This window comes from Phodopus roborovskii, unplaced genomic scaffold, assembly GCF_943737965.1.
Source record: "Phodopus roborovskii unplaced genomic scaffold, PHOROB, whole genome shotgun sequence".
Lineage (NCBI taxonomy): Eukaryota > Metazoa > Chordata > Mammalia > Rodentia > Cricetidae > Phodopus > Phodopus roborovskii.
In genome coordinates, this window is record NW_026126514.1 from 13621290 (window position 1) to 13643733 (window position 22444).

General features: G+C 35.9%; 1 protein-coding gene across 1 annotated transcript; it reads right to left on the minus strand.

The window, feature by feature from the left end:
- Positions 1 to 2737: 2737 nt before the first annotated feature.
- Klhl28 (kelch like family member 28) lies at positions 2738 to 22331 on the minus strand. The gene is made up of 5 exons (XM_051195905.1): positions 22103 to 22331; positions 12472 to 13370; positions 8400 to 8843; positions 7073 to 7281; positions 2738 to 3109 (listed from the first exon to the last, which is right to left on the minus strand). Exons 2-5 carry the CDS (start codon positions 13368 to 13370, stop codon positions 2946 to 2948), a joined length of 1716 nt encoding a protein of 571 aa, XP_051051862.1. The 5' UTR covers positions 22103 to 22331; the 3' UTR covers positions 2738 to 2945.
- Positions 22332 to 22444: the final 113 nt, after the last annotated feature.

Consider the following 22444-nt stretch of genomic DNA (forward strand, 5'->3'; position numbering starts at 1 on the left):
TTCATATTTAAAACAATATTAGCAATAACATGAAATTTGCAAAAATTCTTTGGGTTTACTTTTTTAAAAATCAATTAAGTTCTATTACTACATACAATAAATATTAAATAGCCAAACATTGCATATACATTTTTTCACATAATTATAGAAGACAAGTGACATTACAATTGATTAGATTTCTATTTCCCTGTCACTCTTTTCCAAAATATTTCTGGGCAGTCTTAAATTGCTTTCAAGTTCTTGACTGAATATATATACAATATATCCAATATATATTGAATGCATAGAAATATGTACGTACATGTATACATACATACATACATACTTCTAAAAACATAAACCCAGGGAGTTTTACTCCAACATTTTACCCTTTTTTATTTTTGCATAGGAAACATGGAGCTTTACATTCACAACTTACCAGCACAGCATTCATATAAAACTTCTCAAATCTGAAAAGAAATCTCTGTTGTAAACTTACCAGGTGTCAGGACACATAATAGCTCTGGTTACTATGAACAATATAACAGAATTTCTAAAATACAGTGTATTTCTAAATTCTGAGTGCTAATTTTCTTCTGCTTTGTATGTTTTTATAGCTTTGTTCACAGGAACATGATCCTACTATTTTGCATTTAGTTTTTAAGCAAAATAAAACTTAAAATAAAAAAAAAGTACATACTTTTGATCTAACTTAGCAAATGGCTATGTATTTTATATGAATTATATACTGGAAACAATATATGAGTAAAGCACTGTTGAAATAGAATGTTCAGAAAAGATCTGTTTGTATCTAAAATAACTTCCAAGTCTTTCAAATTTACTTCACTTCTGTGAGGAATGGATTAAAAGTAGCACAACAGAATACATTTAATAATTTGACTGATACAAACAAAACATCTAAGCTGGGGATTTAAAAGTGAGTATGTGCAGGAATCTACTTTAAAATATTTTTCTTTAAATAAGGTTTAGGCCAACCACAATAGTGCACCTTATTACTATTCGACAGATTTATTCAAATCAATGAAAAAGTTATTGCTATGTGTCATAATGATATTCAAATAAGCGACATAAAAAATACTTAGTTGATTTTATTAGCTCCTGTTGAGTTCTAGGTTAAAAGAGACTAAAAATTACTTGCAAGGCTTCATAGTTTGTGCAAATATTTGTAGAGCATGGTGTTACTTTATGACTAAAGATGATTTTACATAGTTTTATAGTATATCCTCAAATCTACAATGGGTAGTTTATGGAAGAACAAGGGAAACTACAAATTGTCCGGCTATAGTTTTTGAGCAACAACATATACGCTAACAGGTAAAGCTAGGTTTTATAATTACAAATGGCTTCTTAATGATAGAGTAGTATGGCACTTAAGAATGTAGGATGAGTTCTTTTCTTAGGAAAAAATATTCACTGGTCTAATAGAAGTTATAAAGAGAGACAGAGTAGGTAGGGTAAAAAAAAAAGAAAAAATAAATAAAAGAAATGAAAAAAAATTACTAAATATGAAAATGCAAGTACCAACATAGTAATAAAATGCAAGTTAATGGTTTAAGACTAATAGATATTTATTAAACCATGCTAAAATAAGTTAACTATATTTTTTTAAAATAAGCTCTTAGTGGCTGTAACAGTTTTGTTTTGAAAGATAGTTTCTTTAATCAAAGCAGAACCAAATTTAGAACCATTATTCAAGTAAACATCGAGTTCCAGTTTTTCTCCATAAGATAAAAATACTCAGTTACCTAAGAAATGAACAAAGTAACACACACCTGCCTAGCATGTTGTGTTTGGTGCATGTATTTCTGTGCTGAAGAACGTGAAATTTCTAGAATAAGAAGAAAATAATAACAATTAAAAAAAAAAAGCATCACTCTTTAAGTCACCATTCAAAAACCATGGGAAGTATAACTCAAGCCATTCAGATGATTATGGATGTTAACATTAATGTGATCACTAACATTTCCCACAAACACTAATGAAATCAAGCCAGTAAAAATGAAAGATTATCATAGTACATCATGCATCTCACATTGAATACCCAAATAACATTGGTTATAGCTTTGTTATACATCCTACAGTTAGCACCATTTTAATATTTGAACACTGAAAACAAAATTAGGACCTTAAAAAACAAAAATTAAGAATATAAGAAAAAAGCAATATGCATCAAGGGTGGTACCAAACACCTTCCAAATATATTTACACTAACCATCAGAAGCCTGCTGTGTAACACTGAGGAACAACTGAAACTGACGAGATTAGTTTTCTATCCATGCTTACCACAGCACAGATGAGGTCATCCAGCCCATGTAGGAAAAGCATAAACAACACATGTCATATCTTAAAACAGAGCCCCAAATACGATAATAAAAGCCATTATTTTACAACCTCATCACACTATTAGCCCTAAAATCATTTAGCAGAAAGAGCCCTCAGGTTATTTATAGTCCTCGAAAGTACCCAAAGTAAAAGCAGCCCTTTTTAAAGAAACATGACACTTTTGAATTTGTAACCAGCAATCACTATCCACATTCTGTCCAGTCATTTGATGCACTCCACATCAGAAGCTTCTCTCATCCTACTAAATCATGATATAGATCAAGAAAGAAGAGCTTAAATTATTGAAAACAAAATTAAAAAGCAGCAAGGTTTTCTCTACATTTAGGAATATAAAAACTAGTCTATCCCAGTCTTAGTGGAGAAAAGTGCACAATTCAATTGGTTAGATCTTCCCTTTTTTTTTTTCCTTCCTTTTTTTTTTAATTATTGATTCACTGTATAATCAAGAGCGATTCAAACTATTTGTCAGTTCAGAGTACCCAACAAGACCTTGAGTCTTCATGCCACTTCAAGTTAACAAAGCAGTACAGCTTTCAGGTTCAAGACACCGGGCATTCTTTCCTGTGGCACCACCATGTGCGATTTCCATGAGTTCGCACTTGTCAAAGTGCAGTTAATCCAAAATTGCAGCGACAGTATATCATGCCAGCTGAGTCCAGCCATGTATCTGAGATAGGGTCGTATTTCTGTACAGTGTTCAGATAGGAAGACCCTGAGTGACCACCGACTACATAAAGGTAGTTATCAACTACTGCAGCACCAACTCCTAAGACAGGTGGGGAGAAGAACAAACAGGTTAGTGATGCAGTAGACTGTGTCTCACTGAGAATAAAATAATTTATAGCTTAATGCATTTTCAAAATGCATTTCAACAACCTACTATAATTGTACAAGCAATATAGCAATACAGGCTTACTAGAGAAAACGAAAACAAAATAAAGCAAAAACCTCTTAGCAAAGCAGTCAGTTGCTGTCCCCTCTGCTTCTTACTCTACTCTCCCTCCCTCCCTACTACAGGACTACTTTCAAAATATGCTTTTAGTTTTGACACAGTAATTGGACTTGGTCACAGGGTACAGTGCGACATTTCAATGCATGCATAGAAAGTACAATGATCAGATCAAGGTAACTGACATACTTTTTGTTTTTGTTTTGTGTTTTTGAGGCAGGGTTTCTCTGTGTAATTCTGTCTGTCCTGGAATTCACTCTGTAGTCCAGGCTGGCCTCGAACTCACAGAGATCTGCTTGCCTCTACCTCCCAAGTGCTGGCATGCATTCTTAAAGTACTAGAAAGAAAGTATATTTATAATGATATTTGCCTGTCTTTCTATAAATTTGATCATGTTTTCAAATACATCACACTATGTAACTTATGTCTTAAAAATCCTCTCTTAAATATTACTACCTGTAGTTCAAAAATAGTAAGTCTACTCACATTTAAAACATTCTCATTGTTTTTATGGGTTTCCCTATTGAGTGTGCCCAGGAAACTAGTATAGTTAGATGGTTCATTGTATTTTGTGCTTTGAATTTCTCTTGAGTTCTTATGATTCTGGAGTTTTTTCAATCATAAAAATAAGAAAACTTGCCAGGTGGTAGTGGCATATAGATTTAATCTCAGCACTTGGGAAGCAGAGGCAGGCAGATTTCTGAGTTCGAGGCCAGCTTGGTCTACAGAGAGAGAGTTCAGGACAGCTAGGGCTACACAGAGTAACCCTGTCTCAAAAAACCAATAAACATAAAATAATAATAAAATTTCTAAAGCATTTTCATCATTTAAAATTGCTCTTTAAATAATGTCATTTGATTTTTGTTCAAAAATAACAATTTCTCCTTATACCTAAGGATGTATTTTTTTTTTTCTAGAAACCCTAAAATCCAATCCTTTCTTGACTGAAATATTCTACTTGCAGAGGAAAGATTAAAAGACTATAGATAATGAACATCAGCTGGGAGAAGGGGACAGGAGAGATGGCACAGTAGAGACACACAGTACTTTTGGACATCTTAAGAATCTGAATAAACGCTGGATGGGTACAAGACAGATGGCTAGAGTAAGACATTGCAAAGCCCTGGTGCACAGGATCCACCACAGCCCTGTGATCTGTCTATTGTGACCAGAGAAAGCACTGGCTTGGCTAATTTGGACATTCCCAGAGGACCAGAGCATGCTGTGGAAATTTCCCATGCTGAACAATCCACACAGGCAGAGTGCCTCTGATAGGAGGGATCACCCATCTAGGGTGCATCCTAGACTCATCTGGTGCAGTTCAGAGGGTAGAGTCAGCACTTCCATGTGAACAGGCTTACACACCACATACACTCTGACAGGACTCAGACTGCAAACAGTGCTTTGTAGTCTAAACTGTAGGGGCTTTATAGAGAAAAACTGATTTGCACACCAAATCTAGGAAACAACAAATGTGTGTCTGTGTTGTATGTGTGTAGTGTGTGTATGTATATGTGTGTGTGTCATGTGCATGTTTGGTTTGTGTGTGGTGTATGCATGCATGCATGTATGATATATGAATGTATATGTGATATATGTAGTATGCAGTATATGTGTGGTATATTGTGATGCATGAATGGTATATAAGGTTTGTGTGTAGTATGTATAGTGTATGTAGTGTATGTGTGTATGGTATGTACTGTGTGTGTGGTGTATGTGTGTATGGTATGTACTGTGTGTGTGTGTGTGTGTGTGTTTGTGTGTGTGGTGTGTATGTGTACTTTTATGAAGAAAGAGATACTGACAATTTTCCTCTTTCCCTCCCTCGCTTTCTTCTCTATGTCTCTTTTTCTCCTTCCTCTCTCTCTCTCTCTCTCTTTTTTTTCTGGATGGCATGTCTCTATTTACTTTGCATTCTCCCTATTATTTTTGTGTATGTGTATGTTATATGCATATGTATAGGAAAAGGTGAGACCAGACAGACATACCAAAGCAAAAACAAAAACCCACCAGTAACAACCAAACTCTAGATACCTAGGCCCCATAAAACGCATGAACAATGAAGACATTATGTCTCTATAAATTAGCACCCCAAATTGTGATGCTGCTTAAAAAAAAAAGAAACTTAGTTGGTACACAAGACAAGGTTTTCAAAGCAGACATGATTAATATGTTTAAGGAAGCCAAAAGGAAAGAAGAAAATCATAATAAAGCATAAAAAATACCTCCAGTAAAACAAATCACAGAAGAAAATTCCCCCAACTTATGACAAAAATGCCTATCCAGGAGCAAGAGACCTGCGGAACACCAAGTGGACAAGAGCAGAGAATAAGTTCTCCATGACAGATAGTCCTAGAAGGAATACTTCAGCCTGAGGATAGGGTAAGCACACTCAAGAGATCATAGGAATAAATAACACCGGGACATAAAGTCAAAAGAGATCTGAGAACACAAAGCAAAACTACCAAAGTGACAGGAATTAATACACATCTCTTAATAATAACTCTAAATATTAATGGTCTCGATTCCCAAATAAAATATATGGTTTGGCAAAACAAAACAAAAAATACATGTAGGTCAACGGGATAGAAATAAATCACCACAACTATAGCCAACATGACAAAGGAGCCAAAAACATACATTGGGAAAAAAAAGTTTCTTTAACAAAGGTGCTGGGACAATTAGATATCTGCATGTGAAAGAATAATACTAGATGCTAGTCTCTCAACCTGTACAAAAATCTATTCAAAATAGATCAAAATCTTTAATGTATTACCTGAAATTTTGAAGCTTAAAGAAGTAAATGAATAGAAAATGGCTCAGGTCAGAGAGGCATTAAATAACAACTCTCTGATTAAGATGGCAGCAGCTCAGCAAACAATAAATGATAAATAAGATTGTACAGCAAAGGGAACCACTACCAGTGAAATAGCAGCCTACAAAATGGAAGACAAGCTAGGCTAGACATGTAGCTAGTAAGGAACCAATATTAAGAATATATAAGTGACTCCAACAAAAATCCAAATAAATGAATAAACAAACTAGAGAACTCTCAAAAGTACAAATCCTAAGCACATGAAAAAATGTTCAACAGTACTCAGTTATCAAAGTACTGCAGATCACAAGTGTCTTGAAATTCCACTGTACCCCAGTGAGAATGGCTAGTATTCAAGGAAACAACATGTACTAGACAGGATATATGGAAAACGAACTGGTAGACCATTGGCAAAAGTGTAAACCATTCCCTCCATGACTGAAAACTGTATGGAATTCCCCACAACGCCCAAAACAGAACTACTACAGCATCCACCATCCCACCTCTTGGTATACACCCAAAGGGAAGACAGTCAGCGTGTAATAAAAATACCTGTAAACTCAAGCTTATCGTGGGAGGCAGACAGACTCAGGAGAAATGACAGGAAGATTACAGGACAGTATGTGGCGCAGCAACTTGAAATTAAGTGACCCTCCCTCAAAACAAGGGAGCATAGAACCAACCCCTTTAAAATTTTTCTCTACCTCCACATACATGTACCACATCATGTACCTGCTGCTCTCTCTTGCTCTCTTTGTGTATCTGTCTTTGTATAAATCTGTCTGTCTGTCTCTCTCTCTTACAATTTTTTTTCTGATAAAATAATATGCTAGTATTATAAGAATATAACTATATGAAGCACAGCTCTGTATGCTAAGTTTAATGAGTTAACAGCTCAAGATATAGTTCAATCCCCAGTACCACAAAACAAATAAACAAACAAAAGAAAAATAAATAAATATTACCTGTCCTGGGCTCTTTCATTGGTCTACACACCGTCCACTGGTTTTGATGAGGGTCATATCTTTCAATGCTTGACAAATGCGAGACACCATTATGCCCGCCTACCACAAAAATAAAGCCTAGCATAACTCCAACGCCAAAGTGAATCCTTTTATCAGCCATGGATGCAACCATCTCCCAGGAATCTTTACTTGGATCGTAACGCTCCACACTGCAAGTATTTACATGAGGAAGAATTAATTCCTAAGTCATTTTGTCAATCTTTCTGCCAAAGCAAAACTAAAACTAAGCAAATAGACAAAAATAACAGTAATTTGTTCTAAACATTTAGGCATCTGTAGACAAGATTTCTGGTATAAAAGTTTACTTTGTGGACAGGAAACAACAATAACTGCATATTACTCTTGTATATGGTTAGATAAGATATCCATGAGGGACTGGATGAAGGACCAATTTAATGGATGCTCCCATCATTCATACAGAGTGGTGATATAGACTATATAAGCACAAAACTTTTTCATTAGATTGCTCACAGTGAGTGAAACACCACTCCAAGAAATAAAATTTCTAAAGAAATAAAAATTTTAACAATGGTTTAGAACTATGATTTGCAGTATATACAACCAGTATCCTGTAAACTTTACTTTTTCTTACCTGTATTTCTCCTTTATTCCAAGGATAAACTACAGAATACAAAAATCTCTCATTCTCACTCTAGGAGTGTGATGACATGTCTAGTATGACCATAGCATCCAAAAAAAGATTTTAATTTTAAAAGCTGCTTCTTTAAAAAATTATTATACATACATAAATATGGTATGACTATACCACAAAAAAGTGAAGCAATTGAGAAGTAGCTCTTTCCATCCATCATGGACTGAACTCAGTTTGCCGGGCTGGTGCAGCAAGCACATTTACCCACTGAGCAATCTTAATGGTCCAAGATTTGAATTTTATGTTTTATAATGTACTGGAATACATGAGTTGCACTTCTACTTTATTCTATTAAGTAATACAAGAAAAGATCAGGCTCACACATATAGATGCATACATAGCTGCATCATAAAAAAAAATCTAAATTTGTCTCATTTGTATTTTATGTAGTTCACTATATTAGTTGAATATAAAATTTAATAGGAGAGATTTGAATCTCAGTGATAAAAAATAACTACACTTAGGACAATCTAAATTCCCAAATGCATGCCAATATTACTCAAGCATTACAAAGGCCATTTATATATGCAAATTATTTAAAATTCAAAACTGACTGTAAACTGTGCTTCGGTAAAAACCCACAAACACAAGCAGTTTAATTATCATGTTAAATACCTGTTCATGTGAGCAGGGCCATACCCTCCAATGGCATAAATCATTCCATCCAGAACAGCTGCAGCAAAACAACTTCTTGTGGTGGTCATTGGGGCCACAGGTTGCCATTGTCTGATTTTGGGGATATATTTCTCTACAGATTGCAAGTAAGACTGTCCATCATATCCACCTAAAGCATAAAGTTCTCCGGCAAGCACTACTACTCCAAGGGTACTCCGACTCTCATTCATTCTCTCTAGCGAAGTCCATGTATTTGTATCAGGATTCCAACACTCCACTGAATTTTCATGTTTTCTGACAGTGACACCAGGACGCACGCTAGTTTCAATACCACCTATAACATAGACTTTTTGGTCTAAAACACAGATTCCAAATTCGTATCGAGGAATATTTAGGGGCGCCAGACCAATCCAAGAATCATTCTGAGGAAAGTACATCTCCACACTAATGAATAAGCAGAAAAAAAAAAATAGATTAAAAAAACTCAAATGACTCATTAACAAGGATGTTTACTTGCATTAATAATCAAGATCATGCAAATCAAAACTATAATAAATCATTATGTACCTTCCAGATTGCTGAAAGTACAGCCAGAAAATAACCACTGGCAAGCATGTTGAGCAAACATGAACATGCTGGCTAAGACTGTAAACTGGTACAAACTACCCAGGAAAACAATTTTATCTATACAGACCTTCATTTAGAATTTCATACTTAATGTGTCTCCTCTGTTGAATATCTACTATATCCTATCAGTTTGTTTTCTGCCATAACAGAAAATTATTGATTGCATATTTTATAAACAATGGAAGTTCATTTGGCTCACAGTACTTAATGCTGAGAAGTACTCATGGTACCTAAGGAGGCCCAAGATCAAGGACCTGTTTCTGACAAGGGTATTTTACTACATCATAACACAGAAACTATGGGCAACACACAAAAGAGGGACCAAAGGAGCCAACACCTCTCTTGTAGAACAAGTCCACTTCCATGATAATGGTCTTAATTCACTCGTGAAAGCAGCATGCCCAGGCTTCTTGAAGGTTTCACCTTTCAGGGAACGTTGCATGGAGGGTTTAGTTTCAACATATACATTTTGGGAATACATTCAAACTGAAAAGGAGTACATGTGCTGAGATAAGTTGGCATGAAAGGACCTGGTCAGAGACCTGCGTGGTTTTCAGCCTGCTCCCCTCTTTATTTTGGCATCTTCTTTCAAATATACTCAGATGTTTCTATTATGGGATAAAATATAACAAAACCAAACCTTTCCAACCATCTGCTGCTGTCTTCACTTTCACCATTTTCATTCATTCTCAACATGGTACAATGTATCTACAACATTCCTACAATTCTGCCAACATGAAAGTCATGAATGGTCTTTATACTACCACATATAACAGCTACATTCTTTATCTTTCTGAACCTTTTGTTCACACTTTAATTTGTTGAACATATTCCTTCTTTCTTGACAAACTTAAATTCCTTGGGGTCCATGACATTATTTACTATTGGTTTCCTATCTCTGACATTCACTAATCAATCAATCAATCAATCAATCAATCAATCAATCAATCAATCATTTTTCCTTTCTATATGTCCTTACTGGGCAAAAAAAAAAAAGGGGGGGGGATATTTATGTTGGTAACAGAGTTCATCAAAGACATCATAGTTTAATTTTACTTTTCAATTATGCTGTGAGACCACAGATACATGCATTCATAATCAATAAGCAGTAGAATACTGCTTACTTGGATATTTAATAGGTACTTAATCTCCACATATCTGAAACTTGAACACACTATTCCCTTAATGTGGCTCCCTGTCTTGTATTTCTCCTTCTTGGTAGTAACCCTTCAATCCATTATTACAAAATCTCATCCATGTTTGCTTTCTCCCTCTCCTTCTGCATCCATCTAAAAACAAAATGCTATCAATTTACTCTCTCAAAACATTTCTTAAACTACCCTATTCTCTTGCCCATTATTTTTTTTTGTTGTTGTTAAGACATTAATTTTGTATTATGTGTATGCTTGCATGCCTGGTGCCTACAGGGACCAAAAGAAGGTGTCTAGGAGAGGGTGTTAGATTTCCTGGAACTGGAGTTACAAAAAGTTGAGATAGCCAAAGGGTGTTGGCCTCTGCAAGAGCAGCCATGCTCTAAACTACTAGGCCTTATTGCTAACTCCCCTTGCCTGGACTTCTGCAACAGCACCTGACCTACCCACTCAGAGGCTGATCCTGGTTCTTCTGTGTCCCTCTAAAATGCAGCCAGAATGACTTGATATGTAAATCTGATCATTATACTACCTTTTAAAATATCCTTTCGTAACATGTATAAGGATCTTCTCTCTGGCATACAGTAATACCAGATAAGGCTCACATTGACAACTGTTTCACTAGTCAATCAGAACTTTTTATTTTTCACTATCAGTTTTTATTTTTGTTTATGATCTATGCTGTACCATGCCATTATCTCTGCACATTTCCTCATCTTCCCTTTTTCTGCTTGATTCTTGTTTTCCTTTTAATACTTACCTTAGACAATAACTTCCATACAAAATCTTCACTAAGTCACCCAAATGAAATAAATACTTCTCCTTAATCATTGCACAGAATTATCTTTATCATTGCATTAGCAAACTATATATTTTGCCCTTTACTAAATTATGAATTTATTGAAGGCCCTTAATCTGGCACTGTTTGGTATAGAATTTAACTGAATGATCATCAGATAGGCTCCAATTTTTCCACAGTTGTTAATAATGCTGCAATAAACAGCTTTGTGAAAATAATATTTTAAATTTTACTATGATAGACTCAATGAGGAAAATACTACTAGATATAAATATAAGGACATTTTTCTGATTTTCAATGATAAGTTCATTGTTTTTAATATTTGAGAAACCAAGAGGCAATTACACAAGGATTTTTTTTCAACATATATGCATACTTGGAATTTTGTCATATCAGTTTTTCAGTTCATGCCAATATTTCATTCTTTTAAGCATGAGTCAAACAATTAACCTGTAGCCCAATCTTAATAACAGTATTTCTAGGCTACAAAGGAAATGGATAGTGAAACTTGTTTAAATATTTAGAATATATGAAATGCCACTGATACATCAAGTTTCCTCTAACTAGTGAAAGAAAAAAGTTTACCAGAGCTTTTGGAAATGGCCAGAAAGAAATTCACAGCATTAAAAGAATGTGACCATTTTCATGAAATAACCTCTGTGAAAGAAAAGAACCTCAAGCTAGGTTGTCAGTGTCGAAGGGTGACTTGCATAGAAAACTAAATCAAGGGTGAGCAAGCTACACAACCATGAGCTAAAATTCAGTCCATCTACTTTTACAAATAAATTTTTATTAAAACACATCCATGCTTAATCATTTACATACTGTCTTGTGGTTGCTCTCATCCCACAAAGGTAGAATTAAGTAGATGCAACAAAGACAAGAAGTCTACCAGTCTGAAATATTTTCTATTTGGCTCTTTACAGAAACAGACTGGCAACCCTGGATGTAAAATATTAGGCAAATAAAAAGAACTTTCTACAATTGTAAAAAGCACAACGAAAAAAAATTTCACATGAAAGTTATTATTTATGGTAGTTTTTTTCTTATTTCCTTGATGTTCTAATTAACCGTTTCCATCCAAACCCACTCCTGTCCTCATTCTGCCCTCATTACAGGTTCATAGCTCTCTTCTTTGGCACACTGTCAGGAGGAATAGGAGAAGAGGGAGAGGAGTAAGGAAAGGGAGAAGGGGAGAAAGAGGAAGAGAAGGAACTAGAAATAATGAAACATTAGGAAAATTAGTTTAAAACCAGGATACACAAATGTACATACTTGGGGTGAAGGAAAGGACTAATAATTGAGAGTATAATACAGAATGTATGGAAATATGATTAAAATATCCTCATAAATGTTTTAGGAAATAAGGAGAGAAAGAACACCAAAACAGCAAGTAAAAGGAAAATAAAATTATTTTTAAAATACAGATAGTTAGCACATTTAAAAAGCACAGTATCTGTTAGCATTACTCCTTTTAAAAACCCCACTTATTTACCTATCCAAACAGGCAAAGAGTCCAGATTTTCCTCCTACTGCACACAATACTTTGGGAGCACAGCGGGGTCGCGTCATCAAGACTGTCTGATGAGAGAGTCTGTGTTCAGGCATGAAATGGTATTTTAGCGCTTCATTCAAGAGATGTTTACAAGTACGATCATCACGGATAAGATGATTTGCTTCATAGAGCCTAGTGAGGAACTTAACACTCAGCAATGGTAGTCGCACACTGTTGAGCAGCTGTGCCAAGTATTTCTGGCGTTCTTGTACATCATACTTGATCCAAGACTCTAAGGCATAAAAAACTGTCTCTTCAGTAGCTACATTCAAGCAGTCATTGGAGACAATTTCATCCAAATCACCATGCGTAAGCTCAAAAAACTCTTCCGTCTGGCAAACAGATTCAAAATTCTGGCATATGTATTTAGTAGCCGCCAAATAAAGGTCATGACAACCATACGTCTCTGCAAAACGGGAAATTCCAATACAGTTACCAGGGTCAAGTTGGCTCTCAAGAAACGCACAACATTCTTTCAGGACAAGTTTTATCTGGAGTAGGTTTGCTGCTGGCAGGAGAGATTCAACCGTATCCTGAGAAATGAAAACTGTCCCGGTGTAGGCATACTCCACAATGGCCTGCAGTGCAGCTTCATCAATGCACTGAAACTCAACCTCACTGTTCTCTTTCTCAGAAAGGTTTCCAGTGAACATAGCTTTAAAGTATGGGCTGATGCTGGCAAGTACCACTTTGTGAGCATGAATTTTAACATCACCTACTCGAAGAACGATGTCACAGAGTTCGTGATGCTGACGAAGGAGATTCAAGCCCTGCAGAAGTTGTTCTGAATGTAAGTGAGTTAAGTTAGCAAGCATGTAGGTCGGGGATGTGTGGTCCATCTACACAAAATAAAAGACACACATAGTTATTTCAAAATGGCCATGCCAGTGTGAATCTGTGTCCCAAGAGCCCAAGTCAAACTTGTTTATTCTCCCTTTGCTGGGTTTAAACAGTGAACACTAAAACAGGAGGCTTGTAGAGATAGAAGGAATTTAGTTATCATTTAATGCAATTCCTTAGTTATAGGCAGTAGAGAACTAAAAGCTATAAGGACTTTCAGATGCAAACTAAATGTTTCATTGACTATTTTCATTAAAGACTCAGCTATCACTACAATAAAATACAAATGTATGGAGAAAAAGTTGCTTACAGCCAAATTAGTTTTGAAACACTAGCTATTTGCTGTTTTCTCAATAATAACATCAATAATACCATTTGACAGAAACTTTGCAAAGCATAAAGTTCCATATAAGGATTTAGAGCACATATAGTTCTCCTTTATTAAACTGCATCTTCCTATGACCTCCATGCTCACTAATTTATATTCTTTCCCACAATAGCCTTTCATTCCAATAAAGCTCATGTGTTACAGCTCTCTATATAATGTACTATCTCCCAAATGTTTTCATAGTTAGTGCAAACTACTGTTTATATCTTCCCTTTTTCATGCTCCTTTCCTCAAAGCAAACTTTCAAAAGCCTAGGTTAATATCAAATTTCTCTAAAAGTCTATTTCTTTACAAGCAATTGACTTAATTATATATGTGCAGACTTGTAAACTCCCCCCTCCCATTTGTCTGATTTAACAAGGAGAACTGTATTCAGCCTGGGCAGTGGAGAGTGAACAATGAACAATGCCAATGAGAACTAGAAAGGTAGAAAAGGAAGAGCTAGACACTTTATAAGAACATATTTCTCTCAGACTAAACAATTACATTCCAAGATAGTTACAAAGACCTACAAATAAGATTCTGAACTAAGACCAGATACAAGATTGGGCACTAATCTTAAAAGCAAGACTAAATTTTATAAACAGTCTGGGAAGACTCATCTTAACTCCAGGCAACTCTCTAAAATTAGCAATGATATGATTTATGATTACCTTAAATGGATTAAGTCTAGTCTAAATAAGCTAGCAATGATAAGACACATTAGAAACATTGTTTCATTCTTACCAAGAGCTTAGAGTTTTCTGTTTTGTGGGTTTTTTTTTTTTTTTTTTTTTTTTTTTTTTTTTGGGTTTGGTTTAGTTTGTTTGTTTAGAGACTCAAAGAATTCTATAATGCCTCTCATGGTTTTTGAAAAAAAAAAAATCCAATTTTTTATAACTTAGTCCAGGCAAGTAAATAGTCCTAAAAGAACAGGGAGGAATGTAGTGGTGTACTATAGAATCATGACCATACTCTGGCTCTGTCCTTTCCCTTTATACAGTGATCATGAAGTGACCATGAAGGGCAGCAAAAACAAGGACAACAAATTAAGGACCCTACAAGACCTGAGATTTAACATAATTTTCATTGGGATAAAATATAAGCATTCCAAAACACAAGCATAAAGGAGAGAAATAACTAATGTGAGGGATGTTTTAACAGTTTAGGGATTGTTGTTTCAGTACCACTTTAAAACCCTAATCTGATGTGGGTTTAAGCTTTATTAATAGAACTATAATGCACAGAATATCAGAAAGGAGACTTTCACTTTGTTCTGGAAATGGCAGTTCACATCAAGTGCACAGACTTTAGGTATTATCCTAAAGGGAATTGAAACAAACCATAAGACTCCCTGAAGAGAAGAATTCAGATCATGTTGAAGGAGTAATAGAACTAAGTGTACTGAGTCTAGAGAAAAAGAAAACTGAGGGTTATGTGGCAAGCCAAGGGATAAAAGCTGCTCAATTATAGTAAGGGTTGATTTGAGGATTAGATGAATTTATACATATGAAATGCTTACAACAGTGTTGATCAGTAAAGTCTTGTCATTAACTTTGTATTCTTTTTAAGATGTTAACTGAGTGGTATTTAGCTCTCTATGTTGTACCACCTCTTACTATCAGATAAGAAATTCAGTCTATAGTGGAGCTCATTCTATATGGAGAGATACCTTGCTCAGCCTAGACACAGGAGTGTGGGATGTGGAGAGGTGCCTTGGCCCTGCCTCCATGAGTTGATGGGACAGACTTAGTAGACTTACCATCTCTGAGGAGCATATGAGAGGTGGGGGGGGGGAATAGTGGGGGGAGCAAGAGGAGAGAGGGGGAACTGAGATTGGAATGTAAAAATAAATTAAGAGAAAAAAGAAATTCAGTTAGGGTCTGTGGTACATGTGGTATAAAAGTATAACACAATATAACTTATAAATAATACATGTACACATACAATACATAAGCACACACATGTGACACATATTACACAGATCTAGATGAGCACAGATCTAGGTGTAGCTCTAGAATGAGACTGCTCATATTGTCTAAACTGTTTAATAGCTCTATGGCCCTGTGAAGGTCATCTGAAAGTCTCGGTTTTCTCTCATGCACAGCACAGCAAAACAGTATTGAAAAGGGAGAAATGTCTTTCTGTTGCTTCCATGTAAGAACCCAATAATGACTAGGTGTTACTTGTTATCAGTATCAATATTAGTCTTAAGAAGACTTGAATTTTCCCACTTTCAAAATGACTCTCTTCTGTGTTTCCCAAAAAAGGAACAAATACAACTAAGGCAAGGCCAATGCCTGACTATTCTGTTAGTAAATATACAGTTAGCCACATTATGATTTGGACTATGTATTAGATTTAGACAATTTACTTCTTAGACAACAGAAAAAAAAAAAAGGTGGGGGGCTCTATAGTAAATAGCCTAGATCCTCAACCCACACATAGAAAACGACAGTGCCAGACAAAAGAGGCTGGCTGCCTGACTTTCTACTAATTCTTAAGGATCCAAGCTTACACTCTGTGAAGCTAAAGTTTTAAGTTCTGTGCGTCTATTCCAAAAAGGTGTGGGGTAACCCCTCACCCCTGAACATCATCATTGGAACATGGGAGAAATTATCTCATGATACACTTACAGGATAGATGGGAAGGTTAGTGAGAGATGCCCTATCCAGCTCCTAAGAGCCCTCTTATTCTCCAGTGTTCCTGAAGAACCACAAGGGACACTAAAACTCTGATATGCTTCCACCTTGCTGTATGGGTTGGTGGAGGTCAATAAGGTGCTATCGCACACCTGCCTCCACACACTTACACTCCTCATCTCATCTTTACCAAGGTATGAACTATTCATTTCAAGGGTCAGTTATTACCCACCAGACTAATAACCAAAACTAGCAAAAGTTAAAAATAGATGAAGAAAGGTCCCTGGTAAAATTTGTACATGCTCTTTCCACCATATTGGCCAGCAGGTAAAAACGCTTTGAGTTGATCCCCAGAACTGAATGAAAAAAGAAAACTGACTCTTAAAAGTTGTTCTCTGACCTCTACACATGTGAATGACACACCTGTTCTCTTTCTCATATACAAACAATAAATTAAATTTAAAAAATTTTTAAATTAAAAATAATTATTGAGATTAAATAGACATAAATCTTATTTTAATGCTCAACTAAAATAATTATAAATAAAACTTTAAAAGGGGAATGTAAAAAATAGAAACTTAAAATTAATGACACCAGTTTTACTATATTCCATTATTAAAAAATTTAATTTGACCTTTTTCCTTTCTCAAGAAATATGTCTTAAATTTTTACAGAAGTTATTCAAATATAGGGCTTAAAACACGGTCTTTGTACCAAAAGTATCAGTTATCATTTAGGGATCTGTTAGAAGTGAATATTCCTGTACCCCATCACAGACAGAGTGAGGAACAGGGGTGAGGGGAGGCCAGATAGACTGCTTTCTCCTGGTAATTCCCAGGCTTGTACACATTGAGAATCAGGTCAACTATTTCCAGTCTAAATACTGTAAATTTTAATTGTAACTTATTCAACACTCACAACCTATATTATATTTGGTTCTCAGTTATTTATTCATAAATGTCTGAAAGTAACTCAAAGAAAAAATAATTTCAGATCTTGAAACCCCATGCTATCAAATAATTTTACTATGTTTCATTTATCTCAATAGCAACCTTGTGGAGAAGGAAGGGCAGGTACCTACCACTGAAAACAGGAAAGAACAGTGAACAGAATATGAACTCTAGTCCACATTTGGCTACCTAACAGCTCTATGACCTTGGGCATATGTTAATTTAACATATAAATACATAAAATATGTGATATCAGAGCTGAGACTGGTGGTTCACGAATGCAATCCAAGCACCAAGCGGAGGGAGGAGAATTTACGACGAGTTCCAGACCAGCATGAGATGCAAGGTGAGATCTTGTCTCAAGCAAACAAATCTAAAAAAGTAAGCCTACAAAGAACAAATGATAAACAAACACATTTGTTTTGATTTTTGTTAAAAAAAAAAAAAAACCGTAAAGTTCTATATATCTACGATCTAAATTCATCAATACAGAACAAACAGAAGCAATGTCAAAGCTTCAACAAAGCAACAGCATTGTAGGTCATTTCCAATGATATTCATGTTGTGCTAATATCGATAATATGTTAAAAGAAGACTTCATAATTTTAGTTTCTAATAATAAAGATAATAAAGGCCAGGCTGCAAGCTTAGCACCAACAACTTAATTGACATCTAAGCTATAAAGAAGTGGTGGGGAAATCAGCTGGGAGGCAATTAGCTGCCACCATATAAATATAGATCACAAGTGAATAGAGAAGAAATTAGAGTGGCAATGTTGCAATTTCTCTGAAAACTATTTTCATTATATCTAGAGAAACAGAAGTAAAGTTAGCTGCTGCCTGTCACTAACATAAATCCTTGTGTTTTGGGCTTGGAAACATGTAGCACAAATACATAGAGGGAGACCCTGTCTCCAAACAACAACAAAAGCTTACAATTTCTTAACCTTGTTAAAGCTCTGACATAAATAACTAACAAGATTCAGAACAGAAACAGGAAAAGGAGATTACCAACATGTAATCAAATAATACATAAAAATATAAAGATTAATTATAGAAAAAAAATCAAATTTTATCCTACAGTTTTAGCACCCTTTTCCCTTTTCACCAAACTTCTAAAAGCTCTCAGCAATAGCAAAACTAATTTGAGTTTTACTTTGTTCTGGTCCTTAAACTATATCTAATACAAATGAAGAATATAGAATCTGTTATGAAGATTAGATAATATTTATTAAGTAGTTGCACAGTATTTGGCACAAAGCACACAATAAATGGATTAAAATTATTGGTTCTGTTGTACTTAGTAGTAACAACTTCTTAAATTGTACACATTTTTATAGTTTACAGAATTTTCATTTCTAGTATTTTAGGGATGCCTATAAAATTTGGGTAAGAACACACAAAGACATAAAGTGATTTGTTGTGGAATAGAATATTTGTTTAATTATGTAAAGATGTGTTGCATTTGTTTTACCTTGCCTGCCTAAGGCACCTGACTAGTCTAATAAAAAAGCTGAATGGCCAATAGCTAGGCAGTAGAGGGATAGGCGGGGCTTGAGGACAGAGAGAAATAAGTAGGAGGAGGAATGTAGGCTGGAGAGAGAATGAGGGAGAAAGAGAGGGAGACACCCAGGGCCAGCCAGCCAAGCAGCCGCGGCTAGACAGACAGATACAGGATGAAAGAAAGGCAAAAACAAAACCCCTAAGCAAAATATAGATGGGAAAAAAAAAACCACCTAGGTTAAATTTAGTTATAAGAGCTAGTGGGATGAGCATAAGATAAGACCGAGCATTCATAAACAATAATAATAATAATGATGATGATGATGATGTGTCCGTATCTTGATTTGGGGGTTGGTGGACCAAGAAAGCCTGCTACAGTGATTCATCCAACAAATCCATTATCTCTGACTCTAGAAATAAAACTTTATCTAGAGCAGCCATATCACCCTTCTTAAGCAAAGCAGAAAGAATAAAGGTAGGTAACACATACCTTTCTGCAATCTGCTACTTTGGTTTAAATTATTTTGAAAGCATTGAAATTTTGCTTTAAATTTGCAATTTTCAGCATAGCCCTAACTACTTTCTTTCAATTTTCTGAGGCTTACTTTTATAATACAACAAAAACTGTATTCATATTGTATAATCTTGTTAAAATACTGTCCTTCAGTACTTGCCTTTACTCCCAGAACTCAGGAGGCAGAGGCAGGTCAATCTTTGAGTTTAAGGCCAGCTTGATCTACAAAATGGGTTCCTAAATAAGCAAGGCTATACAGAGAAAATCATGTCTTGAAAATCCAAAGGGAAAGAAAAAAACCAAGTTCTTTATCTAACTCTATTATTACATATGAATGCTTTTCTAGTAAATACAGAAAGGACTCCTAAACACTTAAGTACTTTTAATAGATATAAATAAAATATATTAAACAAATAAGATTTATGTTCTATAAGATCATCATAAAAGTTATTAAGATATGTGACAGTGACATCTTATTTCCTAAATATCCACAATCAAACTAAAGTATTTTCCAAATCTTCAAGGAGTAATGTAATAGATATAAATAAGTTACAATTTGTAGCACACACTGAGCTACAGGGACCTAAGAGAAAGAAGGACTCATCTTGCTTTGCTCTTTTCGAAGGAAAAGGACAGGGCAACTGCTTGATTTATGAATCCAGGTCCCTTGAATAGTGTTCTTTACAGAGGGAAAGGACCATTTTTAAATTTCTGCCATAACTAATAATGAAATATCACTCAAGACTTTCTACGTTCCTTTTCTTTGATACTGATTTCTACACAACCTTAGTCTGGTTAGTAACTTGGCTTCCTAAGTTCTTTGATACATGAAGAGTATGCTGGAGTTTTCAATCTGATAATTCTGATCACCAGAAAGAACAACCTTCTGTGCCAACATAAACTGGCATTCTAATGTGTACATTCTAATGCATACATCACTCTCCTGTTTCCTTTCACATGGTTGGGTTCCTGAAGTCTGAGTACATATGAATACAAGTATATATTTAAGCTTTTTAGGTTGGAAATAGGAATCTGGAAAGCCCCCCCCTACCCTTGGCCACCCTCCAGCCTGTGCTTTTTTTCAATAGTACCCTGAATGTAATCCAGAATGTTGCATATGCTAGGAATCGCTCTACCAAGACCCAGCTACTTGGCAGTCAATCTTTCTCACTGACAGCTGTTACAACCATGCCTTGGTTTTCAGTCCTGTCCTTATTCTGCCTCTAAAAATAGAAAAGGGGTGGGGACAGCAGTGTTCTACCAAACTTAGGTAGATCCACTTACACATCAAGACGATCAATAAAAGCCATGTACATAGCTCAGTGGCACAGCATTTCCCTAGCATAAGTAAAGTTCTGGGTTCACTGTCCAGCACAGTGAAACAAGACAAAACAGCAGCAAACCACAAACCAAAAGCGAATGAGAAAACCACCCAGACTTTCAACAAAGCATAGGCAACATGGTCTTAGAATGTTACTCCTTTTCAAAACAAAACCAACAAAAAAAAAAAACCCCAAAAAACAAACAAACAAAACAAAGAAAGAAAAATCTATGATATTTAAATTGTGCTGTAATAAAAATTAATAGATAAAATTTCAACTTGCACCACCAGGACTATCAGTTATTGTCATAAATAAAGCACATGTGACTCAATTATTCCAAGATTTCAAAAAGTAATACAGCTGGGTATGGTGGCACAATGCTTTAATCTCAGCACTTGGGAGACAGAAGCAGACAGATCCCTGTGAGTCCAAGGCTGGTCTACAAAGCAAGTTCCAGGATAGACAGCAAATCTACAGAGAAACCCTGCCTTGAAACAAACAGACAAATAATAAAAAACAAACAGACCAAAAAAAAAAAAAAATAAGAGAGAGCTCAAGGCCAGCTTGGAATACACATAGCAATTACATTTTTCAAATACAGAAGCAAAAGTTGCTCTTTCATACCCAAAGCATTTGACCTTACAAGAGATACTTTTACTTATAGTTTCATTTGCAAAGAGAAAACACCCATCAGTTATCAAATTCTCAGTTCGTTTAAAATAATGTCTATCAACCTTAAATCCTCTGGGCAGAATTCTCTTAGGACTGTGATGCCAAGAACTAGCAGCACAACTGAAATTGTCTAGCGATCTCCGTCTCCAGGAGACCGAGAGACTGCAGAGACGCTCGAGGATCCTACTGGGAGATTGGAGAAGTGCAGGTGGGGCGAAAGGGGTGAGTCCCATGGAGGAGCTACCTTAAGCACTTCGTCTAATGCAAGGCGGGTAAATAGGCGAGAGTGCAGATTCTGCACATCCTTAAGAAAATTTAGTGATGCGGACAATGAAAAGTGACAGAAACCTTTTACACTCCACAGCCAGCAGGCGGAGAGGGAAAGGAAGCACAGGAGAGGAAGGCGGGACAAGGAAGATTCCCAAAGACTTGGAATAATTTTCTTTTTTTTTAAATTTTATTTTATATGTCGATCCCAGTTCCCTCTCCCTCCCTCCGGAATAATTTTTTTTTTTAAAGAAAGAAAAAAGAGGTACTCAGTCCATAAGAGTGACCTTGGTTGGGTTCTCCTGTATTGATGAGCAGTCTGCTTGAAAGAATCTCACTCAGGATGGCAGAGTAAGTAGACCGTTTACAATGGTAAAAGAACATGTCGCCTCTGTGCCTGCTCCGGTACAGACCTTTACCTCTTTGGCTCATGTGGCACACGGGCAACACTCGGCCAAAACCTACACCCCTGGAAAATAGCAAAACGGGAAATACCTGAGTCCCAGGAATTACACCTGCAACGACAGAAGGAGGAGCCACGGAAAACGAACCTGGACAAGATCCGCAGTTGCGCTGGTCAAACCTCAACTCTTACGGGTGGGGCGGGAAACTTCCGCCCCGTGCAGGGAAGCGTCATTTCCGTTTAAGGTCTTGACCCCGTCTCACCAGTCTGGCTACATTCCAACATTCCGACTTCCTCTTCCAGGAGTCTTCTGCCTGGGCTAAACTCCCTGCGTGGACTACAGGACCCAGCATGCACCTCGAGATGTTGATTTCCGGGTCAAGAGGCCCGAGCTGGGTGCATCACCATGGAAGCGCTCGGTTTGGTCACGTGGT

What these genes read in the sequence shown, in the direction of transcription:
- Klhl28 (XM_051195905.1), bottom strand. Translation starts at nt 13,370, where the DNA reads ATGGACCACACATCCCCGACCTACATGCTTGCTAACTTAACTCACTTA. An exon ending in GGCCCTGCTCACATGAACAG is followed by an intron (nt 7,282 to 8,399) that starts GTATTTAACATG and finishes AAATACTTGCAG; the next exon opens with TGTGGAGCGTTACGATCCAA. An exon ending in AATGAAAGAGCCCAGGACAG is followed by an intron (nt 3,110 to 7,072) that starts GTAATATTTATT and finishes CACCTGTCTTAG; the next exon opens with GAGTTGGTGCTGCAGTAGTT.